Here is a 21015-nt window from a genome sequence, read left to right on the forward strand (position 1 = left end):
TTCGTTCAGGGAAAATTGCCAATGTGTGGAATTCATATTGTGTTAGTATCTTGTTTAATTTTTTTTTTTTTTTTTTTTTTATCCTCCCTCTTTTCTTGCGTGTGTACATTTATGTATCCATTTTTACACACAATTACACTTTATGGATATTCACAACTGAGATTTTAATATAACAGATATATGTATGAACTTATGGCTAATTTGACATTCGCGCAATATATTTTTTTTTTCTTTTTCCCATTGATAATTACAATTTAATCAAGGAAATTTAATGATTTCCCAAAAGATAGAAAACATTTTAAGCTGGAATTGCACAGAAAGACACATAACACTTTCTGGAGTTTACAATGTTAGTTCATGAATTCCGGAACGCATAAAATTACAATAGAATAGTGCCTTTCGCTTATTATCATTTTTCTCCTATTCATGCATTTTACGTGCGGGATATTAGTGAACACATGTGAAGATATAACAAATTGCGCATGGAACAGACGAACGTCTGCGCAATAAAAATGCGACCCGGACATATGCACATACAGTTACATGCATATAGAGTCATATCCATATATATCCATTTACACAATACACAAAGTGTACACGGAACAATGTAATGAAGGAGGAAAGAACGTGATGATGCGCATCAAAATGTAAACTCAAAAGAGAGTAGCCTGTTTTTCTGCCATCGTGTTTCTGTAGGTTTTTTTTTTTTTTTTTTTTTTTTTTTGCTAAGTCTGTGTCAACGATGTTACAAGGGAAGATAAAAAAATTTAAACTACCCATAAACAATAACATTGAGAATTTTTTAAAGGACATAAGCTTAAAAAAAAATGAATATGTATACGGTTGTGGAGCAGAAGACATAGAAAATATTACTCTGAAGGCTGAGTGCATAATTAAATATTTTAATTTCATTAACGAAAGTTATAGTAACCTGTTATTACTATTATGTCAAGAGGGCTTCGATACATTGTTGAATTATATAAGGATATGCGATAACTTTAATGATGGAGAACAAGAGAAGATTTTTGGTTGTCTAACAATTTTAACCGAAAAAAGTGTAGATGTTTTTAAGAATTATTTTAAATGTATAGAAAAATGTCATAAAAAGAATGGGTATTGTGATAATGAGGTGGAAAAGCTACAATTTATTTTGAATGAAAATAATAATATAATGAACATGATAATTCAGTGTTTGGATGATAATTATAAGGAATATACAGTAAATGAAAAAAGTAAAAAAAAATTTACATTTTTCGAAATTCATGAAATATTAATTTCCTATTTTAATGCACTAACATTTGTGTATTTAAATGTTTTTAACTATTATTATAATAATAATTTCTGTAAACAACAAAATACAGAAATGGTTGTTGTCAATGTCCAGAGAGGAAGGAAAAAACTGAAAAAAGAAACTGAAGAAGAAACAAACATTGCCTTGAAAAATATGAATTGTCTTTTAAATAACATCATCTTGTTGTTAAGTAATATCAATTTTGAAATTTTATATGACGAGGTTAACATTCCTATAGTAGATTTATATTTGCAATTTTTTTTAAATATATACACAATTAATCAGGAAAATAACAACATGTTCAATATGAGTTTATATCATGATCATATATCTATGATAATTGGGACTTTGTTAAAAATATACATTAGGGAAGAGAAGTGTGTGGGGAGAATTAGGACCTCGTCCAAGATGGAAAACGGAAATATGGAGAATAAAAATAATAAGGAGAAAAAAAAAAGTAACTCTGTTAGTCAAGTGAGAGGGTGGCATAAAGATGACAGCAGTGATGATGAAAGTGTTGATCCAAGTGAGAGTCGAAATGAGGAAACGTTTAACAAATCTTTTAACGAAGTAGACGACAATAAAAGTGTGAAATCAGTGGGTGACAAATTTCACTCATTTTCCTTTACATATATTTTTTTAAATGCGTGTAAGAAATGTACGAACGTGAACATATGTGATGCTTTGCTAAGGGTTAGAAACACTGATATTCCTGCAATTATTATAAAAGAATTTATAGATTATATAAAAGAAAATTCTCTGCTGTATTTAAACCTGAGTATACAGACACATGCACAAAATGAAATAATAAATGTTTTAAATTTTCTGGAATATATATCCAAAAATTTAAGTTTTCATTTACTTTCATTTTTAAAAGACTTAATGGATATGCTAGGTATTGACATTTATTATATAAGGAAATCTATATTCGAAATGTTTAAAAATTTTATAACTTTAGCAAAGGCTAATGAGGAAGTACAGGAGAGGGGGAGTAAGGACATGGATGCTGAGAGCGAGTATGGCACTAAAAAGGAGAGACTCAGGATGAATATTGATGCGATGGATTTGGAGTACGACGAAGAGGGAGAAGAGGATGTATATGAGACAGATGAAGCAGAAGAAGCAGATGAAACTGATGAAACTGATGAAGCAGATGAAGCAGATGAAGCAGATGAGACAGATGAAGCAGATGCAACAGATGAAAATGATAGTAGCAGTGATTTTTTTACCCAGGGGAATGATGACTACTCTTCGGATGAAGAGTTTAAAAAAGGCCACGGAGGGAGAAAAAAAAAAATCAACGTGAGAAAAAGTAATAAAAGTGTCAGTAAGAAAAAGACGAAAAAGAACAGCATATTTAAAAAGAAACAACAGAGGCAAAAGAAGATGAAGATGAAAATGAAGAAGAAAAAAAAAAAAAAAAAAAAAATGAACTCCTATTTAAGGTCATTTCGTCTAAATATGAACGAAAGCAGCATTAGCACATATAAAGATATTATACACAAAATAATTTTAGAAGATATTCCATTTTTACAATTATGTTTTAGTGAATGTTTGAAAAATAGAGCTTTCATTTTGAGCGTGTTGATGTCGAGACAACATGATTCCAAATTACATGTGCGATGTCATTTGTTAAAAATATTACAAGAACTAATTGAAAATAATATAATTCCTTTAAATTATTACAACAACTTGTGCTTAATATGCAGTGAAAGGATAAATGACAAATCACCATTGGTGAGACAAAGAGCATTTTCTCTACTTTCATGCATAGCTAGCGATGTAGTGAAGAGCAAATATGTGATTCCATTAAATACGAATAGAATAAAGAGAGAATTAGAAAATCTGAGTAAGAGAAAAGAAGCGTTAAAGAAGAAGGAATTGCTGTCCCATGCTGATGGAAAGGGAGAAGAAATCAGTTCAAAGAAGTTGAATGGAATGAAACCTAAATTGAGGAAAAGCAAAAAGAAAGTTAATCTCTCAGAAAGTGATAGCAGTGACGAGGATGATGAAAATAACTTAGGAAAAAGAAATAGCACAATGCAGAATGTTGACAATTGCAGCACGTCTTCGTTGGTAGAAGAGGAAGTGAAAACAATTAAGGGATACAAGAATAAGTACGATTTGTTAATTAAAATGTATAATGAAGTCTTATTCATTTCAATTATCGTAGATGATTGTGTGGATTTATGTTTCAAATTGTTGTATTCTGTTGTAGAAACAGATCAGAAGAGTTCGATAAGATTTATTATATTAGCACATATATGTGGAAATAAGAAAGCAGAAGAACAGATGAACAAAGTATGGTCTTTAATTTTTAGTAATAACAGTAGTATTGTCGAAATGATTATAAGTGAATTTGTTAATGTTAATATTTCGTGTGATGATTACCGAATTAGTGCTTTTCGATTAATTAATATATCACTTAATAGTAAATTAAAGGATTTGTCTTGTTTAGAAAAAATAATGGAATGTTTATTAATGCAAGATAAGTGTAATGTTAGTGTTACAAAACTGTTAGACGAATTATTTAATATAATTTTTGTTGACACATTTAGTGAAAATAAGAATTTAATCATAAAAGAAGGTGCTTTATTACTTATGAAAATATTATTTTACTGTATCCATACAGTTAATTTAAAAAAAGGGAAAAAAGAGCAATATTTTTTTTTTAGTAACAAAAGAAAACATCTCATTTTGTTATTTATAAATCAGTATAAGGATAATTTGCATTTTATAAATTTGTTAATTTTAATTTTAAGATATAACAAGACTAATAAAATTATTCAGAATTTGTTAATCATTTTGTTTAATCTCGTTTTCGATCATATGGTTGATGAGAAAAATGAGAAAAAGAAAGAAAACCATTCCACAAATGAGTTGAACAATGGATATTCTTCTCCCTGCAGAATTGTAAGGGGTATTAGCAGGAGGAGCAGCATCATCGGTGACAATGCAAAAATGCAAAATTGTGATATTCCTGAATTGACAAATTATCTTCATCTGCACGATGAAAGAAATGTATGGTTCAGGTGTTGCCAGTCCATTGTGGAAAGTATGTATGAACATTTTGATGACTTCCTCATAATTTTTACTACGAAAATGAAGAATACGCTGAGTGCTATTCTTTGTAGTAATAACAGAAATATGAATGAAGATCTAGGATATTGCAAAGACAAGGATAAAAATATATCAGGATGTAGACTAGTGAAAAAGACAATGGACGAAGAAGAAGATGAAGAAGGAGGAAGCGAAGCAGAAGGAGGAGAAAATAAATCAAATAAGGTATCCTGTTTTGTGTTAACAAAATTTATATTTTTATCAGGACATTTAGGGTTATATACATACATATATGCGGAAAAAATACAAAATAAATTGAAAAAAATTGCATCAAAAAGTGATAGTAATTATGGAATGTGTACGAAAGAAGAAAAGGACAGAGAATATTTTGATTATGTAGTTGAAAATATGATTGTATGTAATAATTTACTGGGGAAAAAAATTATGCCTTTGATATTTTTAATTTTAAATAATCCAGAAAAGTTCTTTCATGATTGTGTAGTTAAAGAAGCAACTGATGCAGAGACTTTGTTTCATAAAGATTCCAAGAATGATACCGCTTTTATGAACAGTAATATGACCAAGGAGAGTATATACATGCATTATGAGATGTATTTACTTGTACTGATTTGTCTATTAACCTTGTGCAAATTTTGCATAATTTCTCAAAAATTTTGCCAAAATGTTATTAGTGAGCATGTGTCGATTATACAGTTAATTGTGTCCGTAATAATAGAAGAGCAGAACCAAATTTTCTCTTTGAAAACGGAGATATTTCTGAGTCCCGAGGGGTTAGAATCTAACGGGGATGATGAGGCTAGTGATGACAACAGCAGTTATTTCAAAAAAGGAGATAGTAACAGAAACTTTGATGATGTTGAGAAGTTCATGGATGAAGATTCAAAGGAATGGGATCAATTCGAAGGCTCTTCAAAAGGCAGAGGGATGAGAAGGAAAAGAAGAAACCCGAGGAAGGAAGAATATTTATGCATTGAAAATGAAAAATTGGATAAATTTTATAGCAAGAAAAGAGACTTGAATGAGGATCTATTGGAACAATTTCAGAGAAGAATAATGTATAGAACAGTTTCTAATATAAGGAAAATGCTCCTAATTAGCTATGCGGATTTGTTATATAGACATCCCAATCTATTAGAGCCATATAACAAATATATTTTTAAAGTTTTAAATGATAAAGATATAAATATGAGAAGAACTGCCGTTTCTGTTTTTACACATCTTTTTATGACAGACACAGTGAAGGCAAAAAATGTATTACTTGTTCATATGATGTATTTAACAATTGATAAAGATGAGAAAATATCAAGTGGATCGAAATCTTTTTTTTATGAATTAGACAGAAAATCTCATGTAACATTGGTTAACAATATATGTGATATGATTTGTGTTTTAGCAAAAAATGAAAAAAAATTAAAATACGAAATGAATAAAGAAATTGAAGAATTTCTTTTGAGCTTTATTAAAAAAAGTAAATATAACGAAACGTTAGTTGAAAAAATTTTTAAAAAAATGAAAGAAGTTAACATTAACAAGACAGATGCGTTAAAACTTTACATGCAAGTTTTCTTAAATATACAAATTGATGAAAAGGTACTAAGTAAAATGAACAAATGTTTTCATCTAATTCGGTACATCATAAGAGAAAATCAATATATTCAAGATAGTTTCATACAGATATGTAAAAAGGCTACCGAAAAAAAGAGGGGAAGACCAGCAGAAGAAGGACATCACCAACAGCAGCTACAACAGCAGCAGCAGGAACAACAACAAAAGGATCAATTGAGTGCATCGAACAATGAAAAGGGCCATACTGAACGAGCAGAAAATGATAAATCTGAAAATAAGATGAGAGAATTGGCTGAAGACATTTTGGGGAAAATTGAGTCTACTACAAACAAATCGAAGAACGCTTTGAATGTGCATAGCAATGTGACAAATACAGTTTTAAAGGATTCTAGAAATCAAAACGATAACGATGTACTTAGAAATGATGAGGAATTGAGTAAGCACGAGGAGGATGGATTTGACAATGAGGATTGAGTTGGGAACACATAGACGAGACGCTGAGAGGTGCTTCTAAATTTGAGGGAAAGCGGGCTACTATAACGGAAAATAGGAATGAAAAAAAAGGGGAAGAAAATAGGACGGAAAAAAAGGGGAAGAAAATAGGAATGAAAAAAAGGGGAAGAAAATAGGAAGGTAAAAAAAGGGTTACCCCAAAGAGGTATATTTTTTCTAGTTAACTCTTTTGCTTTTAACGAACATAGAGCTTAAACAACACATTGGAGGGTAAAAAAATAAAATAAAATAAAAACAAGATGGTATTAGGAATACATTTTTACCCTTCTCATTTTACGTGTTTTTTTCTTATTTTTTAATTGGTAAGGGAAATAATTTCTATAAAGTCAATCGTTAACAATTTTGTATATATGTTTTTATGTTAATATCTAAAATTGAAAATTCTTCTTTTTTTCATTTTTTCCGGCAATTTCACACCTTACATGTGTATACATATGTACCATTTTAAAAAAAAAAAAAAAAAAAAAAAAAAAACGAGCAAAGTGTAGAAAAAAGGAACATTGTTCGAGAAACGTCATCTTATCAATGTTCCTGTTTTTATGTAACATACGTTTTGTTTCACCCCCACTTGTGGTGATTATAAATGTGTGCATATATGTAGGTGAGTGTATACATATGTAAGCACGTGTACATGTAGGTATGTGTGACATAATATTTTTCTTTATTTTTTTTTCGTTCTTTACTGTTACAAATGAACAACTATTTGAAAATTTTGAATAGTATCATCGTTTAGTGAACTTTAAAAAATAACAAATATTTGAATAACACTTGCAGAGATGCTAATCCTAAGGAAGGATGTGATCTATCCCTTTTTCAAAACATGGAAAATGTGAAATTCTCTTTTTTACATCAAAGGAAATATTTTTCCTCGAATATTTCTTTAAATTGGGAATGATTTTTTTTTTTTTTTGTTTCTACTTTTCCTTCTCCTTTTTAAAAAAGTTACTGTGGATAAAGGATAAAATAACATGACGTCGTGTAGGGTTGTTTGACATTGGATATAACATCAACTAGTTCCACACTGAGAACTATTATGTCACATGTGTTGTTTTAATTCTCTACACATTTACACAGGTGTAAGCTTTTGTTTCTGTTGCTTATTTTTATAACCTTTTATATCTCTCAAAATTTTCCGATCTAGAGGTGAAATTCTGTTCTATCATATCTTGTACGTTTGGAAAAAAAAAATAAAAGAGGCATATATATATAAGTATGAGATATCTTTTGTAAAATTGCACGATTTCGCATTAGTTAAGAAATATACGCATGTGATCTACATGTACATTTTTTTTTTTTTTTTTTTTTACCTGTGATGACGTAATGGACTATTTCCCTTTTTACCTTTATCTGAAGTCAATCATTCGTGTTTTATTGTTTATTTATGAATTTTTCATGATGTTTTTGTTAAATAAGAACTCATATGGAAGAAAATTGTTGAATGCATTTTCGAGAATACAAATATGTAAATAAATAGATGAACGTGTGTATAAATGTCTTAACCAAGTACAGAATTAAGTCTGCTAGCCAAGGGAGTACGATCAAATTTACCATTTTCTGCAAGGGGAATGAGGTTTAAAGGGTGGGGAAGCACGCATACATATATATATATATATATATATATACATACATAAACGTGCATATATGTAAAAACATTGCATATGAAATTATTCTGCATAGAGAAACGTTTTTGATCCAAGCAACTTTTTTTTGGCACCTCAATATCGTTTGGAAAATAATCTATTAGCGAATAAAAGTTTAAGTTTTTTTGAATTATATGATGCATATTTTTTTGGGCTCTAGTGTGGGCAATTTTTTTTTTCATTATAATTTCGACTTTATTTTTAAGAACTATTCTGTCTTTTATTTTTTGTCTCTGTAACCCGGGTACAGGTGAAGGGAAGGGGGCGAAGAAGAAATAGTGAAATGGCCCTCAAACTATTTGTATGAATACACAAACTGTATGCACAGATGTGTATATTTAACTTTCTTTATTTTTGTTGTTCTGCATGTTTTTTTTTATTACGGTTTCTTCGTAAAACGTTTCGCTATTATGTTCGAAATCTTTAAGGGATTGATATTTCTTTTGTCTGATTTGTTCATAATGGTTAATTTTGTTTTGCATTTTTCTTAACTCTTGATCCTCGTAGACCTGCCAAATGATGGGCCAAAAAATATGTAAATGTGTGTAAACATGTGCACATTGATAGGTACATATATCTGTAGATATAATACCGAGTGTAACTAATATTACATGCGGGGAACGAGAACTAATCGATTTTAAAATAGGAGAAAATGTTACCTTTTTTAATGCTTGATTTAGGACATCTTCAACCAATTGTTCAATTTTTGGCTTCACTCTCCTTTGTTTTAAATTAAAAATGTTTTAAACCAAATTGTGTAGTAGTGTAATACATGCATATGTTCTTGTACAGAGATGAAAATAATGAAAACGTATATTTTTTCACTGAATTTGCATTTCAGCGGGTCTCAAATTTATATGATTTGCCAATACATTGTGATGTAATTGCATATCGTTGTTTCGTTTTGGAGAAGTTTTTACAATTATCGCTATATGTATATATATATATATATATATATGTATATATATGTATATATATTCCCCTCTTTCATACTCGTAATATTTAGTGAAGTCGTCAAGAATGACTTGTGTCCCCACATCCTTATAGGTTAACTTTTTTATTAACTTGTTTTTTTTACTTGTGATTAGTTTTTTCTTTTCTGCTTCTAATTCTCTCTTTTTTTTTTTTTTAAATTGTTCTATAATATCCGAGGTGTGAAATTCATCACTTGAACTATCATGTACTGATTGACTACTGGAAGAGCTAGCAATATTTTTTTTTACTATTATATCGTTTTGATATTCTTCTGCTTGAATATGTATATTTTGTTTTTTTAAAAGGTCATTAAGGTAATTATCATGACTTTTTATTTTTATGAATTGTGGTTCACATTTCCTATTTTGTGTCTTGTCTTTAGAATTTGAACTATGTTCATTTTTGGAGTTCACAGTAACATTTTTTTCATTTACACTTTTTGAGTAAAACGTACTGTTGGTATTATATCCTTTTGTTTTATTTAATGTTTTTTTAAAATTCTCTGTCTTTTCTTTTGGATTATTTTTTTTTGTTTCTGATTTTTCCGCCAAATTGTCAGCATGTTTTGGCTTGCTTTTGTCACTTTTTATAGCTGTAAATTTGCCATTTAATGAAAATTTTTTTACATTATCATTTTTTTTTTTTTTTTTTTTTTTTGATATAAATTTTACATTACAACTATAAGTGCAGACTTATTGACTTGTTAAAATTACCAATTTTAGGTAGACTGTGTTCAGATGTGCTGGGGTATTCTTTTCCCTTTTTCCCGCAAAACTTTACAGCGTAAACGAGAACAAGAACAAAATGCAAGGGAGATAGAGTGAGGGAACAAGTGGTGAATAAAATTAATATGTACTTACATGTAAGTGTAAAAATGAAAGAACAGTAAGTAAAAATAGAGTTCTTTATGTATGTACATTTTTTAAGTTCATCGATTTTTTCAAATTGCTGGAAGGGCATGCCTTTAAAATTAGGCACTCTTTGGCTAATTCTTTCTTTCTTATTTGTTGAAATATGTAACAAAAAATCAGAAGCGTTGTAAATGCAGAAAAAAAAAAAAAAGAGATAATAATGTAATATACAAGGAATTTATCAACTCTGACACCTTTTAATATACCTTGTCAGTAATTTTTAGGAGTCTCTTAGGATTTGCATTATTATCTGATATATAGACTGGTTGCTTTTTTGATTTTACTCTGAGGTAGAGAAAACAGAGGGTCAGTTGGAGAGTCGTGGGTGCAATACATACATATATATAAATATATATATATATTTATGTACATGCTCTTTTCAGTGTCTACATGATGAGAATTTGGATTTTTGCTGAAACTAAAATGCTATTACCCTACTGATTCTACTTTAAGATTAATGTCATCTTTCCTCATTTTTACTCACAAGTGAAAAATAGAAAAAAAAAAAAATATGTAAAATAATTGCATATACCATGTCATATACAAATAGCCTTCATATATGCCGATTCTTTATGTGTACCACTATGGGGAAGGAAATGGAACCAAAAAGGAAATGAAAGATGTGATACAATTCGATGTTATTCGATGCATTGCAGCATAGAGAAATACGTGCACAGTGAAAAGCCAATTTGTTTTACTTTATTTTATTTATTTTTTTTTTTTTTTTCCTACCTTTTTCTGTGTCTTTTTCCTCAAAAGGTAAAAAAAAAATATATATAATAATTATATGTGCATGCACATTCGGGGAGCGAACTAGGCAAGAATGAGCTGAACGAATTCGTATAAATGTCTATATTTTCATAAAGTTATAAGGGCATTTGGAATATAATGGAAAGAAAGTTGAAACATGGTTCAACTCTTATGATGGATATTTCATATTTTTCATGCCTTGTTCAAAGTTTTCAAATTTGTTTGCGGTTATATTGGGCATATATAATCGCTTTCCTTCATAAGTTTTTTTTTTTTTTTTTTTTTCCTTTTTTTGCTCTAATTTCTTTTTCCATTATAATTAAAAGAAAAAAAAAAAATATATTTCATTTTGAGAATGATAAATGCAGTTCTCTACAAATGAAAACTGATGGGAAATATGATCCAAAATTAGATAATAAGAGAAATGAGTCATTCTACATTTACGAGTACCCTGATTCAGAGTCAGAATGTGATTAAAAAAAAAAAAAAAAAAAAAAAAAAGGGACCCTAAATTTGTGCTCACAAATATGTATACTTATTTAAATAGAAAAAAAAAAAAAAAAAAAGTCAAAATAATGATTAAGGGGAAAATATTTTTCATTGAAAAGTACTATAAAAAATGAAGATGAAAAAAGGGGTATAGATTTGGATACCTGTATGCACATTCATATATATAAGTATATTCAAATTCACATATGTTTCTACATTTCATATCTGTTAGATATCCCTTGTTTTAAGATTATTCCCCTCGAATTAATCTAGCATAGGTGTGAGGTTTACATTTTCTGTCTTATAGTAATTTTTTTTTTTTTTTTTTAGAGTTAGGAATGAGTCAGAAAGGGTGTAGGAATTGGTAAAGATATGAAGATATATGTGTACATTTAAAGGGGATATATACTATGGGTTACACTGATATACAAACATACAAATTATAAAAATAAAAAATCATAGAGAATATTCTGAAATCTTTGAATCTGTTTCGTGTCATGTAGCAAAGCCATAGAATTATTTTTAAGATTGCTTTTTAATGTTTTTTTTTTTTCTACGTTTTTTCTTGAACTGTGCTCCTTTTCATTTATTATAACATTAATAGCGTCAAATATTTTTTTCACATTATTAGTAAATTTTTTCTTCTTTCTAATTAGGTCTAGTACATTTTGAAATTTTGAAGGGTCTATTAAAAGTAATATATTGAGAAACTCATAGGGGGAATATACATATAATGTGAACAAATACTCTAAAAGGTAAAAAAAATGTTTACTCTGAGAGTAGTACAATTTTCGTATAAAGAAATTGTGTTGATGTTCTTTAAGTATATCGATTATATATTCATTTTTTAAGTTTAAAAGGGTTAAATATTTTAAAATAAATAATTGTTCGTATGTGTCTATTTTATTTAAATAGCATGCAATATTAAAGGTGAATTCTACCATAAAGTAGGAGAAAAATGTTTTTTTTAATTCATCTAGCGACTGGAAGGTTTCGCTACTTTCGTATGTTGGTTCAATTTTTGTTTGTGTCACATTTGGAACAGGTTTCATTAGAATATCCTGATTTATTTCTTTCACTTTTTTGGATGCACGTGCTGATGTGAAAAAATCGTGTAGGCTATAATTCTTTAGGGAGTTTAAAAAAAGGGAATATCTTCTGTGCATTTTTTGTACGTCAAATGAGGACTCTCCAAATGGGGTCTCTTCAAATAGGGTCATTCCATTGCAGATCCCGGCAATTAGAGTTTTGTGTGATGGGTTCATCCCGGAATTCAGAAATTTTTTCCTTTCAAAGTAGCACAATAAACCCAAAAAACGATAACAGATACTCGGAGTTGTTTTTCCTTTAAGAATATATTCACATGTCACTTTCTTGAGAAAATCGTAATGAATTTTTACATTTTTATAGACATGATTGTCACAAAAGGGTTTAAAAATTTCATAGGAAAGAACATTCAAATAGAAGACCTTTAAGTAATTAATAGTTTCATTTACGATTCTTAAGTTTTGAAAGAATATAGAAAATATTTCAAGATAGAGTTTTAAGTCTTTATATACTTCTTCATCTATACTTACGCCATTTTGTATTTTTTCCATAATAAATTTTTTATTGATAAAATCACATTTTGTAAGCACATTTTGTAGCAGATGAAAATGCACATGGATATATAGATCGTAAGTAGAGACGTTATTGCATTGGTCTTGAATATAGGAATTAAGAATGGTTTCAGCATATGTTGGAATTTCATTGTAATGGTAGTGGTCTTTATAATTTTCTCTACTTTTATCATTACAAATGTTGTGTTGGCAAAATTCCACATTAATGCCATAAATAATTTTTAAGAAAATTCTCCTACTTATTATATTTTCTTCTTGTAAATAATTTAACAATAACAAACTTGTATACATATTTTTTTTTATGTTCATATAAATATTATTATAATTATTAGACATAATATTTTTAATTTTGAGATATGTCTTTTTCATTTCTGGACAGATGTCTTCTTCCTTGAGAACAAAATTTTTTACTGAAAATTTTTTTTGATTTTCGCTAATTTCGAATGTAGTTAGGCTGTCTGCATTAGTTCCATTTCCTGATTGTTCAATTTGGATATTTTCCTGGTTAAAAATTTCATTTTGTGTGTCTGTATTGCAAATATGTATCATTTCCTTTTCATTAGAGGGTAAACACATTTTCTCAGGGAACACAACGTTATCCAGGATCTCCTTGTAATATTTCTTTTTCCATTTTATATTTTCATTTAAATCTTGTAAATAATCATCCACATCTGCATTGTTATTTTTTTCCCTACTTTTTCCGTCGTTTTGGCTAGGTAAAAAGACGAGGTTGTCTAAATCTATTTTGCCTATTATTGAAACTAATATGTATAAGTGTTTACTATTTAAAAAGCAGGAATGTCGAAATAAGTGTTCTGTAATTTCATGAATTATTTTTGAATTTAACATATTATACTTATGTGCAAGGATAAGTGTTGATATTACTTCATTTATTGTAAATTTGTTTAAATGAATTAGTATTTTATTTTGAGTTTCTTTTATTTTTATAAGGTTATATTCATCAGCTCTGTTTTTTATTGTTTTCATAAGTACCTCAAAATTATATTTTTCATTTTCCTTCTGTGCAGGTATAGAATAAGATATGTGATTATTCACTTTTTTTTTTTTTCTTTTTTCCGTAATGGTATTTCCTCCATTGAAGTATCTTTTGTTATACTTGTTTTTTTTACTGTCATGAAAGCATTTTTTCCCTTTAAAAAGTTTCATAAAGGACAAATAACAAATTTTCATTTCTACCTTAAGGTATTAATAAAAGAAGAGGGAAACTGTACACTGCAAAGTTGTTATTTCCATGATTTTTACGAAGGATGTACATTTTTTTTTTTTTTACGAAAGAAGGTTTTGAGTTGGCAAATTATCTACATGATTAATAAAAAGTGCAAGGTTTAACTATTCTGTGTTGTATTCTTTTTCGATTTATGCTTCTAGCAAATGTGCAAAAGATAAATTTCAACAAAATTTTGTTTTTTCCAAAAAATAGAATGCAATAAAATAAATACATTTAAAATGTAGGTGTTTCAAAAAAAAATAAATTTTAATTAAAAAAGTAAAAAATAGCATCGCATTGCAGTAGCTTCAAAATGCTTGCTTTAAAAAATAAAAAAATCTTAAAAAGGGACTTAAAAAAAGGAGGAACAGCAACAACAACAAAAAAATAAAGAAGCGAAAAATAAACGGAAATGAGGCGAAATTAAAAAATTAAAAAAATAATGATAAAAATAAAAGGGAGGAGGGGAGGGGTAAATAAAGCTATATATATGTATGCATTGGCATACACGTGTAAGAATGAGCACTTTAAAACACAGTTTTTAAAAGAATTTACAAAAGCCCTCCCTGATTGTACTCAACTCATTAAGTGTTTTTAACCAGAATTTTATTAGCTAAAAGGTGAGGATAAAAAAAAAAAAAAGAGGGAATAAATCAATTGTGCTTCAGCAACTGATAAAATATATATGAACAAAAAAGATATTCAAAAAAAAAAAAAAAAAGTAACACACAAAAAAGTACATTGATGTAGATATACACATGCCAAATGTACACATAGATAAACATATAAGCTTGTACAAGCTTACGAAGTGTAAGAACAATCTAATGCAAATACGAAAACATATTCAAAGAATTGGTAAATTGTTATATTATACATAAAAATTAATATAACACGAATAAAATTTAAAATAATATGCTTTCCCTACCTCTTCATCCGAATGAGTTCTTGTCATATTATTCATAGGTTTCAATAAGAATAAATTTCCATATATAGACGAATTTTGATATAAAATAGTTCTAACATTTTTGTATATATTTATTAATGTGCTTAGGTCCTTATTTATTTCATCTGTAATATGGGAAATGTTCGAAAGGGTAAAGAAAAGAAATAAATAAAAAATATGTAATTTATTTTGACTTTATAAATAATTTGAAAATTTTCCAAAGGTGTGGGGAAAAACATTTGAACCACCTTTGGTGATGTAATATCATCGATTGTAGAAGTATCATAAACGGTTACAGTGCTAGCAAGAAAAAAAAAAAAAAAAAAAAGAAAGAAAGAAAAATAAAAATAAATAAACAAAACAAAATAAAATATGTACGTTTTTATACATGCAAAATTGTGTACACATAAGCACAACTATTTTAATGAGACACGTGTTTCAAGTAACAAGTGTGTGCTATGAAAAAATTACTTAAGTTGGAGATGGTGTCATAATTATAAAAAAAGAAATTGTAAATATCAAAGTTACTTATTTTTTTATTTGAAATATTGTTGAAAGAAACACGTAATGTTTTGTTATAGTTCCAATTATATATACCCCATAAATAAAAATTAATATATTTCGTTGTACACTTTACAATATTTTCCGCTTTCTCAGATGATGTGTCACCTGAATTCTTTATTGTTGAAATTTTTATTAACCTAGACCTTTTTGATTTTCTATAGGTAGCACTTAAAAGATCATTTTTATTTTTATATATATTTTTTCTTTTTCTACCTGGCTTATTTTGTATTATTAATTTTTTTTTTCGACCTCGTTTTTTTTTTCTTTTTCTTCTTTTCTTCGTTATCAAGGTATTGTTTATTAATTTAAAATTCCTCTCATCTGTACTCTCTGTTTTTATTTTGCTATTCCTTTTATTTAATTTTAAATAGTAATAGTTTGCATAAGAATATCCTATTAAGGGGGTTAAAATAAAATCATTATCTGGATATTTTTTTTTTCGTACATTTTTACACTTTGGACTTAGTACTTTCACAATTACATTTTTGCATAATTTATTAACATATATTTGCATAACATAAATGTATAACAGTATGTTAATATCTTCTTTACAATATTTGTACAAGGATTCTATTTTTTTAATTTTTTCATCGTCTAGGCATTCTTTAATATGTTCAGAGATTTCGTTTTTACAATAGTTGTTACTATTCTCTTGTGTTGTGTCAAATATATTAGAAGTATCATTTTTGTTCGTGAGATTTATGTGAACTGTGAAATTATATTCTCCTTTTTCAATAAGTTCTGTTTTCACGAAGACATTTTTATTGTTGGCATTACTTTGGTTTCTATTCTCCAGTTTGTCGGTTTCATTCTGTTCACTAGCTATAAAACTGTTTAAGGTTTCATTATTTTCATCATAATATGGGCTAATAGTGAACTCGTTCTTATCGCTTATATTTTCGCTATTCAATGTTTCCTTTTTTTCGTAAGAATTTTGGCTAGTTGTGGATTCGTTTTGATCGCTACCATTATATCCATTAACTGTTTCCTTTTTTTCATATGAATTTTGGCTAGTTGTGGAATCGTTTTGATAGCTACCATTGTCTTCATTAGTTACCTCCTTTTTTACACTCAAGAAATTGTTTTTATCACTTATGGAATGTACATGGATATTTACATTCTCACCGCTCAATTTTTTTTTTTCTAAAAAATCTTCATTTTTAATATTCATTTCGTTCGCTTCTTTACATGCAAGTTCTACTTTATCTTCCACGTGTTTGGGGGAATCAATTATAACTTTTTCTTTAATAGCTGTATTGACACATTTATTACAGATATTATTATTATTATTGCTATTACTATTGCTGTTATTATTGTTGTTATTATTGCCATTCTTATTATCTGTCACATGTTTCGTCTGATCGTTTATAACCACACATGTTTCATTTACGTTTTTTTCCTCTTTATAATTTGCACACAGATGCATCCCCTCTGTGTTTTCTTTATTCACGAGGGGATCATCGTCTAGAATGTATACATCTAACTCTCTATCATTTACAATTAATTTACTGGTAAGTATATTCTCATTACTGTTTATGCATTTCTTTATCTTATTTGTGCATTTCCATTCAACACGAACATTTACATCTTCTACTTTTGGATTTTCACTTTTGTTATCAGGGTTTTCTTTAACTTCAGCTATATTTGTATATCCTTGATTGTCATTTTCGTTAAGTTTACTATAATCTGAATCTTCTTTTTTGGGGCTCATACATTCTTTCCCTTGATTCACATTTTCATGTATGTTCATATTAAATTCGTCTCTATTTGATTTGGTTATAATCGTTGTCTCCTTTTTATCATCCACGATACTGGCATTACTATATGTACTTTCGTTTATACTGGTTTGAGATAATATTCCTTTTTCATCCTCTTCATTGTGAAGATTTAATTTCTGTTTTTTGTTTTCTGAAAGTTTAAAAAAATGTGTGATTTTTGTAATGTATGTATTCGTTTTTTCCTTACTTATATTGAATAGAGACTTTTTTGATGATTCTTGAATCATTTTAGTTAGGTTGTTCTGTAATGAATTCTTCTCTTTGAAAAAGGAATTTTTTTCTCCTTTACTGTCGAATTCGCTATTCTGTGCTTTAGTTTCGTTTATAGCAAGTATTTTACTTTTGCATTCGTCGTGTATCTCCATTTCGTTTTCTTTTTGCGTTACACCTTCTTGCACATTTTGGGATTCTCTGTATTCTTTTGTTTCTTCGGTATTTCCTGCCTCTTCATGTTTTTCCATATTTTTTGGTTCCGTATGTTCTTTTGTATCTTCGATATTTTCTGCTTCCTTATGTTCCTCCATATTTTTAAGCTCCGTAAGTTCTTTTATTTCTTCGATATTTTCTGTCTCTTTATGTTCCTGTGTATTTTCCCCATTTTGAAGTGACACTACTTTTTTCTTCCTACCTCTACGTTTTTTTTCTTTTACTTCTTGTTTTTCTACTAATTTTTTTCTCCTCTTAATTTTTTCATCTTTGGCTGACTTGCTATCCAGAAAGGATTCTTCTTGTCCCCTTTTTCTTTTTTTCATTCTCCTTCGTATTTTTTCCCTGCTACCATTGGGCTTTAAATTATCGTCTTCACTAAGTTCATTTTCATTTCTTTTTTGTATCTTCGCTTGTAAGTTATTCCTTTTTCGTTCTTTTCTATTTTTTTTTTTCCTACCTCTCTTCGAAGTTGGAACCTCAATTTTAATGGGGACATTATTTTCTGCAGAATTTTTTCGTAGCAAATTATTCGTTTCATTAATATTAGGGTTAGATGTACAGTTGTAAATTTTTCTCAAACTTTTATATTTCTCAAAAGATATATTTTCTATTTGTTCTTTTTTGGAGTCATCTATAATTTTAATAATTTCCAAGAGTTCAAAAATATCCATATCGATATTTAAACATGAAAAATAATAGGAATCATTAAACCAAAAAAAAGAGGGCGTTATTAAGAAGTATGACAGAATATTATTTTTGTTTTTGTAAATGCTTTTAATACATCTTCTATATAAAACACCTTTAGGAGACTTAAATTTGGCCAATAAGTTTCCTTTTAATTCGTACTGAAAAGTTTCTCCTTCTATTACTTTTCTTCTCTTTACGCACTCTTGGATACTATTGTTATTCCTTTTCAACATTTCAGAATCGTTCCCTTGTTCATTATCGTGTTGAAAGTAATTTATTGGATGTTTCTTTCCATAATCAATGTGGAATTTATTGTAATTATCTGCAATACTGTCATGGATGATACTACTCTGATCGCTCTGTTCATTAATTTTTTGATCAGATGTTTCATTGTAGTTGTGATAATAATGTTTTAGTTTATTAGGTGTGAAACTTTTTTTTTGTAACGACCATGATTGCAATATTCCCTCTTGTTCGATTTTTTCTGAGTCATCGTTATGCGAGTCTAGTGTGTTTGTATATGGGTACTTGCTTTGTGTGTCTTCTTCTTTTTCCTTTTTGTCTTTGGAGATAATTTCATTAAAATCATCGTTCGTTATGAGTACACTATTTTGTAATATAATTCTGACATCTATTTTTTTAATAAAATTTAGAACGAGATGATCTATGTGGAGATCTCTTTCACTTTTATAAATTTTCATTAAATTATTTATCATAATATTTTGTAAATTTGTATTGTTCGGGTATAACTTTTTTACTTCAAATAATTTCATGGCTAGTACAAAACACACTTTATTTTGTATACTTTTGCAAAAGCTAGATTTGATAATTTCCCATTTTTTATGAATAAAAATTTTATAATGTTTAAAAACTTTTTTATATTGTAAAATGTATTTATAACTTTCAAATGATTGAACTATATAAAACATTTTACTTGATTTTCTTTTCTCATCATTTTTACGTGTTACACAGCTGCTTATGCTATTACTACGTAAAAGAGAACTATCATTCGAATAGTCTTTTTTTTTCCTGTGTCTTATTTTTATTCCATGTTTGAATTCAGGGTTTGTAGTTTTATTAATTTCCGTTTTTGTACTAACATGAATTTCGCTTTCTTTATCTTTTTCGTTTATGTTAAAATAGTTATAACTTTGTTTTTCTTCCTCCTTTTCGTAAAGATTGCAATTACTTTTTGTGTCATTTGTATTTGTGTTAGATACTTGTTTTGAGGTAATGGTTGTATTTTGGTTCCTTAAATTATCGATATAATTTTGAACATATTTTCCATCGCTTAGATTATTCAAAATTTTTGTATAGTTTGCCAAACTCACCTTGTGTTCAGACGATAAGAATATATCATTTAGTTTAAGTTCTGTGTAAAAATTAACTATTCTTCCAATTCCGATTTTGTTTTTTTCTTTGTGCTTAAAAAATACTATGTCATTGTGTTCATAAGTGGCTAATTTATTTTTTTCATCATATTCAATGCTTTCATTTTCATTTATTTTAACGTTTTCCATTTAGTTAAAGGTAGTAATGTTCTTTTCTTTATTTAGAAAAAAACAAAATTACTAAATATTAGTATACAAGAATGGTGAAGCCGTTCAGACGAAATTACTAAACATTCGCTAATTGTATTCATTTGATTATTCCTATTTGGAGTATGTGATGAACAAAATTTGGTGTTTCATTTAAAAAAAAAAAAAAAAAGGAAAAAGAAACAGGAGGGAAAAAAAAAAAAAAAAGGGTATGTTCATTAAAATGGATGAAAAACGGAGTGAAAGTATTTTATCTTTAAAACATGACACTCATGGAAATTTAAAAAAAAAAGAAAAAAAGGGGAAATGTTTATCGGTTGGACGGTTAAGCAGCTATGCGGTTGCGCGAGAAACCGAATTGAAATGGTGGGAAACGGAAAACAATATACATTTGTGTGATGTGTACAAACACACGTTTTACACGTTTTACTTTTTTTTTTTTATTTTTTTTATTTTTTTTCTTCTCAAAGATTTATTGAATATTTTTGTAACAAGTACGTGATTTTACAGGGATAAGAAAAATAAAATGGTGAAGAAAATATGTTAGCAGTTCATATTGAATTTATCTTTTTAGGAAAGTTTCAGACAAAAAAGAAAATAAAAACTGACAAGGGAATCTTAAAAAGTTACTGTACACTGATGGGTAGCTGGGACGGAGAAATTTTAAAATTTACATAGCGCAAAAATGGAGGGTTGCGAAGGAGCATGTATATGTGGATATATACACATACAATACTAACATATTTAAATGCTCATATAAGAGTTTATATATACATATTTCATAACCTGATGTGTATATGCAATACATAAACAAAACATGTTATCAAATAAGCAAAATGAAAAATATGATAAATGATATGCATCTTTATCATTACGAAAAAAAGTTTATTATGCCATTTTAAAATGTTGGCACACATACGGAAGGTACGAATAAGGCTATAAAAATTTCACATTTTTTATACAAAACTTACGTACGAATGATATATAGTTTAGATATTCCCATGTTATCAAAT

The 21015-nt window shown here is 28.1% G+C and overlaps 4 protein-coding genes across 4 annotated transcripts; 1 reads left to right on the forward strand and 3 right to left on the reverse strand.

The window, feature by feature from the left end:
• Positions 1 to 742: 742 nt before the first annotated feature.
• Positions 743 to 6412, forward strand: PGO_134550 (hypothetical protein, conserved; the record flags this gene model as incomplete). Its single annotated transcript, XM_028689971.1, has 1 exon — positions 743 to 6412. One exon carries the CDS (start codon positions 743 to 745, stop codon positions 6410 to 6412), a length of 5670 nt encoding a protein of 1889 aa, XP_028545772.1.
• Positions 6413 to 7554: 1142 nt separating this feature from the next.
• Positions 7555 to 10451, reverse strand: PGO_134560 (hypothetical protein, conserved; the record flags this gene model as incomplete). The annotated part of the gene is made up of 10 exons (XM_028689972.1): positions 7555 to 7616; positions 7759 to 7798; positions 7952 to 8005; positions 8166 to 8324; positions 8475 to 8600; positions 8751 to 8811; positions 9085 to 9658; positions 9780 to 9840; positions 10184 to 10262; positions 10411 to 10451. The coding sequence occupies 10 exons, from the start codon at positions 10449 to 10451 to the stop codon at positions 7555 to 7557; spliced, it is 1257 nt and encodes a 418-aa protein (XP_028545773.1).
• A 1205-nt stretch (positions 10452 to 11656) lies between these two features.
• PGO_134570 (hypothetical protein) lies at positions 11657 to 14026 on the reverse strand (the record flags this gene model as incomplete). The annotated part of the gene is made up of 1 exon (XM_028689973.1): positions 11657 to 14026. One exon carries the CDS (start codon positions 14024 to 14026, stop codon positions 11657 to 11659), a length of 2370 nt encoding a protein of 789 aa, XP_028545774.1.
• A 578-nt stretch (positions 14027 to 14604) lies between these two features.
• PGO_134580 (hypothetical protein, conserved) lies at positions 14605 to 19984 on the reverse strand (the record flags this gene model as incomplete). Its single annotated transcript, XM_028689974.1, has 3 exons — positions 14605 to 14676; positions 14989 to 15131; positions 15478 to 19984. The coding sequence occupies 3 exons, from the start codon at positions 19982 to 19984 to the stop codon at positions 14605 to 14607; spliced, it is 4722 nt and encodes a 1573-aa protein (XP_028545775.1).
• Between the last annotated feature and the right edge of the window lie 1031 nt (positions 19985 to 21015).

Source organism: Plasmodium gonderi (genome assembly GCF_002157705.1).
Source record: "Plasmodium gonderi DNA, contig: Chr13, whole genome shotgun sequence".
In the NCBI taxonomy this organism is placed as follows: Eukaryota; Apicomplexa; class Aconoidasida; order Haemosporida; family Plasmodiidae; genus Plasmodium; species Plasmodium gonderi.